The 7,167-nt window shown below is 31.7% G+C and overlaps 2 protein-coding genes across 3 annotated transcripts; one reads left to right on the forward strand and one right to left on the reverse strand.

The window, feature by feature from the left end:
- Nucleotides 1–2,566: 2,566 nt before the first annotated feature.
- LOC145042661 (uncharacterized) lies at nucleotides 2,567–5,139 on the forward strand. Its single transcript, XM_078991120.1, has 5 exons — nucleotides 2,567–2,947; nucleotides 3,251–3,502; nucleotides 3,591–3,764; nucleotides 3,838–4,234; nucleotides 4,410–5,139. Exons 1-5 carry the CDS (start codon nucleotides 2,876–2,878, stop codon nucleotides 4,910–4,912), a joined length of 1,398 nt encoding a protein of 465 aa, XP_078847246.1. The 5' UTR covers nucleotides 2,567–2,875; the 3' UTR covers nucleotides 4,913–5,139.
- Nucleotides 5,140–5,186: 47 nt separating this feature from the next.
- Nucleotides 5,187–7,167, reverse strand: LOC145042663 (protein HEADING DATE REPRESSOR 1-like). 2 transcript variants are annotated; one of them, XM_078991122.1, is made up of 3 exons: nucleotides 6,668–7,167; nucleotides 5,785–6,119; nucleotides 5,187–5,479 (listed from the first exon to the last, which is right to left on the reverse strand). In XM_078991122.1, the coding sequence occupies exons 1-3, from the start codon at nucleotides 6,762–6,764 to the stop codon at nucleotides 5,273–5,275; spliced, it is 639 nt and encodes a 212-aa protein (XP_078847248.1). In that variant the 5' UTR covers nucleotides 6,765–7,167; the 3' UTR covers nucleotides 5,187–5,272. The 2 variants fall into 2 exon arrangements, with proteins under 2 accessions (XP_078847248.1, XP_078847249.1); XM_078991123.1 differs by having other exon boundaries at nucleotides 5,785–6,133.

Here is a 7,167-nt window from a genome sequence, read left to right on the forward strand (position 1 = left end):
CAAGTAGTTGGTTTAAAACAATGCATTAATTCATTTATAGATTGATTGAGAAGATGCAAAACAGTCCTGTCCGCATGACATAGAAGCTCTATTCTTGAGATAGCTCAACAATAAGTATTCTTAATTTATATAAAATATAGATTGCAATATATCACACTGACACCAATATGTTTACGATTTTAAAAATTCAAACAATAAACATCACACAATCTTCTTTCTCTCTTAGATTTTCATAATGGTTACCAATGCTAATAGTTGTTTCATAATTGTTTAAAAACATATTTATGCAACTGGCAAAAAAGATTCATCTGCAGATCATCTTCATTTTAATTGTGTTTTTAATACACACCAACCGACATAAAGATTTTTCAACCAAATCTTTGATATGTGGATGTATTCGTATTAAAAATGATTTAGTTCCATCATAAACAATTGACGATACATTTCATAAAAATATATTGTTACATTTTAATCGACTTTTATATTTTATTAAATAAAGTATAATTAAAAAAATTATATTTATTTATTTATATATTAAAAATCACACTAATGGTTGTTTAAGCAAAAATAGATTATAATTTAATCTTAACATGAATAAGACTTAAGGTTAAAAATTGTTATGCATTGAAAAAAAAAAAATAGAATTTTGGCCTATTCATAAAAGAAGCCACCATTAACATTTTGCCTTAAAATTGAACTATCGAAACCTACTATTGTTTGCGGTAACTTGCTATTGTTTCCGGTGGTTAATGGCTTTTTGTCAATAGCAAATTTTTTATTATTATTTTTTTGTAAAACACTAAGGTGCTGATTGTTTTTCTGAGGTAAAATGTATGCAGTCTGTGGACCATATCTACAAATCTCTACAGTAGAAGAGGTGGACCAAACATGTGCAGTCTGAAAGAAGAAGACTATTTGTTTTTTAACATCTGCAGGGTGTTAGAATAAACTAAAATGTAATTAAACTGATTTTGAAAAAAACTTAAAAGATTTTTTTTGATAATTTTATGACTTTATTATAGATAATTAACAAATGTATATTAGCTTTTATGTATTATTGTATAAAAAGTGAAAATAAAATGATATCATATATATTTAATAAAAACCAACAAACTTTGGTTGTAAAGTTATACCCAAGCATTATAATTATGGATAAAATAATTTAACATATAACATGAATGGAAATAAACTTTGATTTTAAATGAAAATTTTAAAAGTTTTTACTTTACTTTTTCAATTAAAAACTGATCATAAATATTTTCCCCACAAAAAGAACGACATTGCATAAAATAATATTTTATAAAATTTGGCATAATAAAATATAAGACAATATTATGATTTTTTTTGTATATCTATATAAACAACTCCACAAATTATTATTGTAATTAAATATTTATTTATAATTTTGTCACAAAGGTTATGACTGTGTTATCTAGGACTGTTCAATATTTGGATAAAATCGAGGACAATTTGGATTGAACTATTTGGTTCAGATATTTGAATTTTTGGATTGGTTTTCAACAAAACCGAACTATATATTTTTTTTTTTTTGGATTTTGGATTGATTTTGGCTAATAAAATATGAACAGAATAATCCAAAAAAAACCGAATAACAATTTATTATTCATTTATCTTAATATATCTATAGTTATTTTATTAATTTTGTATTATATATATATATGGAAAGGAAACTTCCCTAGCGAAGATTTCCGGATCAGCTTTATTATATTTTTTTTCTGATTGGTTTAAAGGGTTTCATCTAATACAAAACATATATATGTATTTTTTCTCAAATGTTTTTTTTTTTTTTTTATCTATAATATACCTTCTTAGTGATTGTTTATTAATTTTAAATCACAACTAAATATTTTTTTTTTTTTTTTTTTTTTTTTTTTGTAAAATTTGGTAATATTATAATTATATGATGTTTTAAAATGTTCCGATTTTTGAAAACCGAATTATAAAAACCAATTCAACCGAATTGTAATTAGATTAGATCAGATCGGATTTGAACTTTGTTTGGACTATTTGGATCAAATATTTGAGAACCAAAATAAACTTGGATTCAATACCGATCCATCCAAACGAGCACCCTTAAATTGTTATAAAACTTTTTTTTTTTTAAGTATTGTAACTTTTTTCCAATTTATTCATCATATATAAAATTGGAATAAATATAAGTTTAAAAAAAATAAAAAATAAAAGAAAAAGAAAAAAATTAACAACAGTAATATTTGTTTTTTAGCTTGGAAGATGTTTGAATATTCTGGTCCATATCTACACCTAAAAAAGGATGCGTAAACCTTTTTTAATCTGCAGTCTTAAAAAAACAAACATTTTGTGAAGTTTAATATCTATATACCATGTGCGCAACGAAAACAAGAAATGTCAAAAATATATACAGATAGAAAACGTACATCTAAAAGTTTGATTGGTAGTGGTTTAAACATGTCACTGTAGTAATTAATATAAAGTTGCTTATATTTATATTTTTCTTAAAACTAAAATTGTTAGAATTATCCAAAAAAAATTTAAACAAACCTTTTTATCAATCATGTACTTTGGTCGTACGATAGTCGAGAGGTTAGGGTAAAGAAGAAATTGCCGCTTTTACTCATGGCGTTGAAATGACCTAACACGCCACCACTTGACCAGATGTGTTATCGTTTGAAGAACCAAGCTTTTGTCACCGGGTCAACTCAACTCAGTTTCTGCCTATCATCATCAACAACATAGCGAAATAGGTTTCAGAAAGAGACAGAAAAATACAGTAATCGGTGTTGCCATAATTTGCAATTATTAGGAAAACTCGACGTTTTTGTCAATAATAATTAACACAGCTTTCTCGGAGTCGCCGTCGTAGCGGTGCGAACTAATGGCGTCGGTGAAGAGAGAGATTACAGAGGAATCTGACGACCAACACCATCTTCCCAACAAGCGATCTAAGGTGCTTTTTGCCTATTTACTTTACAGTTAACGAAAAAATCGTGCAACGAGTTCGTAAAATCTATGAAGTTTCATTGTTAGTATAATCGTAAATCTGCTTGCGTTTGATTTTTGATTTTTGATTTTTTTTTAATCGCGATAGATCTAAAAGCTCTAGATATCGATCTAGAGTTGTTATTTTATAAATTAGAGAGTGATAAGAACAGAATGATCCAACTTTGTGCCCTAGCTTCTCTGGATTAGGTGTTTTTGTTGAGGCGAATGAATCTCATCAGTGCTTTAATCATCTCTTTCGTATTGGCAGCATCATAATTTTGGAGTTGATGCCTTTCCTGTACCTCAAATGCAAATCAATCTATTAGATGAACCAAGTCCATTAGGGTTACGCTTGAGGAAGAGCCCATCACTCTTGGATTTGATTCAGATGAGGCTCTCAGAAGGAAATTCCTTTTCCAGTTCTACAAAAGAACACAAAAACACTGCTGCTTCTGCTGCTACAGACAAGCTAAAAGCTTCAAACTTCCCTGCATCATTCCTCAAGATAGGTACCTGGGAGGTAATTAACATCTTCATATCTATACACATCTTTCTTTTTTCCCCTTCCAAACACTTCCTTTGATAAATTCGTCATGAACTTCTTGTAGTATACATCCAAACACGAAGGAGACCTAGTGGCAAAATGTTACTTTGCAAAACATAAACTAGTATGGGAAGTTCTTGATGGTGGACTCAAGAACAAGATTGAAATTCAATGGTCTGACATCATGTCTCTAAAAGCAACATATCCAGACGATGGCCCTGGAACTCTAGACATAGTGGTAAAATGTCGTTTTTACCCCTTCATCTTATCTTAATTCTTAGCCACCATTGATTTTCCTTTTCTTTTTGCAGCTAGCTAGGCAACCTCTCTTCTACAGAGAGACAAATCCACAGCCTAGAAAGCACACGTTATGGCAGGCCACATCAGACTTTACAGGTGGACAGGCTAGTTTATACAGGCGCCATTGTCTACAGTGTCCACAAGGGTTATTAGGCAAACACTATGAGAAGCTTATTCAGTGTGACCCTCGGCTTAACTTTTTAAGTCAACAACCTGAGATACCTTTAGTATCCCCATACTTTGAATCCAAAAGATCAGTTTTTGATGAGCCAAATGAATCTATTGGATATAATATAAGTAATGAGGGACCCACCACAGTTGACTTACATGGCACAATGTCAACATCAGGAGGTCAATCTTCTTCTAGGCCTACAGAATTCATTCGGGAAACACCTTCACCCAGCTCAGGTAAACATTGCATTTACACACAAAACTGTGTCGTTTCAGGCATTTCATTGGTTTTTTCCACTTTATTTAAAAGAAAAAAACAAAAAACGATAATTGGATGAAAATGTGATGATGTGATTGTTTTGTATATAACCAAATTATTTATGTACTTTTGGTATTGGTTTTATATGATCAGCATCAGCGAATGAAGAAGTAAAAAGAGGTGACTTGAAGAGGCATGAGATAAAAGTGGGAGGGGTAGAATCGTCAATGTCCATGAGTGATTTGGTGAATCACATTGAAAACAAGATTATAAAACACAGAACACCAGGCGATCATCTTCATAATCATCCGCTTTCTAATGAAGAAAAAGAAAGTCTAGTGATTCTTGAAGATATCAGTCGATGTTTATTCAACGATGCACAGAATGGATCATTGGCTTCTGATGAGCAGTCAATAATGTCACGAGTCAACTCTCTTTGTTGTCTTTTGCAAAAGGATCCTGAAACTGTGCAAGATGTAAGTCAAACTGATAAAATAGAAAAGAGTTGTGATGAAGGTGATGAGAATAATAATGGAGGTGGAGGTGGGATGCGTAGGAACGACTCTGTGGGTGAGTTGTTGCTGAATCTACCTCGGATAGCATCTCTACCAAGGTTCTTTTTCAACTTGGATGATTTTGGGAATCAAAGTAGATAAGATAAAAAAGAAGAGTATATTATGGAGATTGAGGTAGCTTTTGTAAAGTGTTGAAGTTATCTAAGCTTTTGATTATGATGTATATATATGTTTGTGTTCTTCACTCTCTCCATGATAGAATATCTGTGGAATATTAGTTTTGATGTAAAAGTTGGTATTAATGGGTTGGAGATGAATCACTCTTTACTCCATTTGAGATGGTATATGATATTTTTGTATTTATTTCAGTTATTCTGGATGATCTCATACTTATATCACTTGATCACGACACGTATGCTTGTAATTTGTATATATTATATTAGACTCGCAAACAATGCCAAATGAAATAATACCATCATAACAAAAAAAAAGTAACATAAGCTAAGGATCTTGTGGGATTTCATCATCTTCCAAGTTCTCATTTTCTTGAAGCATATTCATAAGCATATCAACCTGATTTTGCAACATTGCATTCTGTCTCTCAACATCACTACGCTTGCTTCGTTCATCTAGTAACTGCAACTGAAGATGTTCAAGCACACGCGAATCCTCTTCTAACTGCTCATTTAGCCCATCAATCTCTCTATCCTGCAATTAATCAATCCATCTTCATATTTTACTTGGATGAGACTAGACTAGACTAGATTATACTTGATTGGATTGAACTGTATTAGATGAGATCGGACTAGACTAGATTGTACCGAACTAAATGGGCTAGGCTAGACTAGACTGGACTGAACAAGACCAAACCAGTCTGTCTAGTCTCGAGAATTTTCTTGGACTATTATGTCCTATGACATCCATCTCACGATGGAGCAAAAAAATTGCAATTTTATCTTACTGACATTACAAAATGCAGTACAATCTGTTTTGTCATTTTCTGTACTGCATACCTTTCTGTTCATTTCTTGTACGGCAATCCTGCGCATGCTTTCAACAACGTCAACGTTTACAAGCTTTCGTTTCTTCCCAATGAGCCATCCGCGAGGGTAACTGGCAGAGTCAAAGTCGGGTGGGGGAAGTAAAGATTCGGCTGAAGGTCTTCTACCATTCAAATCCATTATTGGTTCAAGAGGTTCAAACAGAGCCTTACGTTTCTCTGAAAGTATACTTGTTTCTTCCATTTTTTCATCAATGGAATCATCGTTGTTGTTATTGTCATCGTTTGTTTTATCTTTATCTTCAGTTGAGTCTTTAATATTGTCCTTGTACAAATTCTTCATACTAGCTGCAACCATAAAGCTGCTAAATCAATAAGAAAAAAAAAAAAAAACACGTAATTATATTTTAAAGCATTATTTTTCCTATTCCAAATTGACGTATTATAATATCAGCAATGAAAAGTCAAAATTTGTTGCCTGTTGGCCATCAAATCACATAAAATAATTGCGTATCTCCTTGCATAGTTGTATTCATCTATTAAAAGCACTATTTTGATCGTTTATTAAATGTTCATAATTGTATTAAGGAACTTATGAACAACTATAAATTTTATTAACTTTCCTAAATAATTTTGACTTTTCGAAATGAAATTTTGACCTTAATGACTCCGGATGCCTCTTTCGTTTGATTAAAGTAACATTAAATTCATAGCAATATATGCTTCAAAAATCATGAATGTCGAACTATTTCCAACATGAAAGAAAACAGATCTACAGTTCTTAACAATTAAATCAGCAACAGTTTATATCGTTGCACATAAAACTCATTAATCGTGAAATAATCACACAAACTCAGAGGCTAATTTAAAAAAAAAAAAAAAAAAACGTTGATTACCTGGTCTCTTGCGAGATTTCCAGAAAACAGGCGTAGAAGTCACCGGAGAGAAGCCATTAACGAGAATACTCTGCACCTCCTTCTTACCTTCTTCCATTTCTCCGCTGTTTACAAACTCAGCACTCAATCAACTTCACCAATCTTCTCGTTGTTTATAACTTCAAAAAACTGAAATCACAGAATACGATACAAAGAGATAAAATTTAAAAGGAAGGATGAGAAAGTGAAAGATAGAAAGAGAGAGATTCGCTTCGTTTTCTTCTGGTATATTGTTTGTTGTTGTTGTTGTTCTTGTAAATCGTGTAGTTGTCGCTTAACGCACAAGAGTTTTATTTTAATGGTGCTGATAGGATCAATGGTGTGGCAATTGGACGGCTAGGATTTGGTGATTGTAGGGTCGACTGAGTCTCCACGGTGGATGAGGTTTGGTTTGTTGTCTCTTTTCGTCTGCTTTCATATTACTCTATCCTTCTATTCTGATTTCTGGGACCTTTTCTTTC

Source organism: Lactuca saligna, chromosome 4, assembly GCF_052625555.1.
Source record: "Lactuca saligna cultivar CGN05327 chromosome 4, ASM5262555v1, whole genome shotgun sequence".
NCBI classification, from domain to species: domain Eukaryota; kingdom Viridiplantae; phylum Streptophyta; class Magnoliopsida; order Asterales; family Asteraceae; genus Lactuca; species Lactuca saligna.

What these genes read in the sequence shown, in the direction of transcription:
- LOC145042663 (XM_078991122.1), bottom strand. Translation starts at nt 6,764, where the DNA reads ATGGAAGAAGGTAAGAAGGAGGTGCAGAGTATTCTCGTTAATGGCTTC. An exon ending in GAAATCTCGCAAGAGACCAG is followed by an intron (nt 6,120 to 6,667) that starts GTAATCAACGTT and finishes TTATGGTTGCAG; the next exon opens with CTAGTATGAAGAATTTGTAC. An exon ending in TACAAGAAATGAACAGAAAG is followed by an intron (nt 5,480 to 5,784) that starts GTATGCAGTACA and finishes GATTAATTGCAG; the next exon opens with GATAGAGAGATTGATGGGCT.
- LOC145042661 (XM_078991120.1), top strand. Translation starts at nt 2,876, where the DNA reads ATGGCGTCGGTGAAGAGAGAGATTACAGAGGAATCTGACGACCAACAC. An exon ending in TTCCCAACAAGCGATCTAAG is followed by an intron (nt 2,948 to 3,250) that starts GTGCTTTTTGCC and finishes TCGTATTGGCAG; the next exon opens with CATCATAATTTTGGAGTTGA. An exon ending in CTGGAACTCTAGACATAGTG is followed by an intron (nt 3,765 to 3,837) that starts GTAAAATGTCGT and finishes TTCTTTTTGCAG; the next exon opens with CTAGCTAGGCAACCTCTCTT.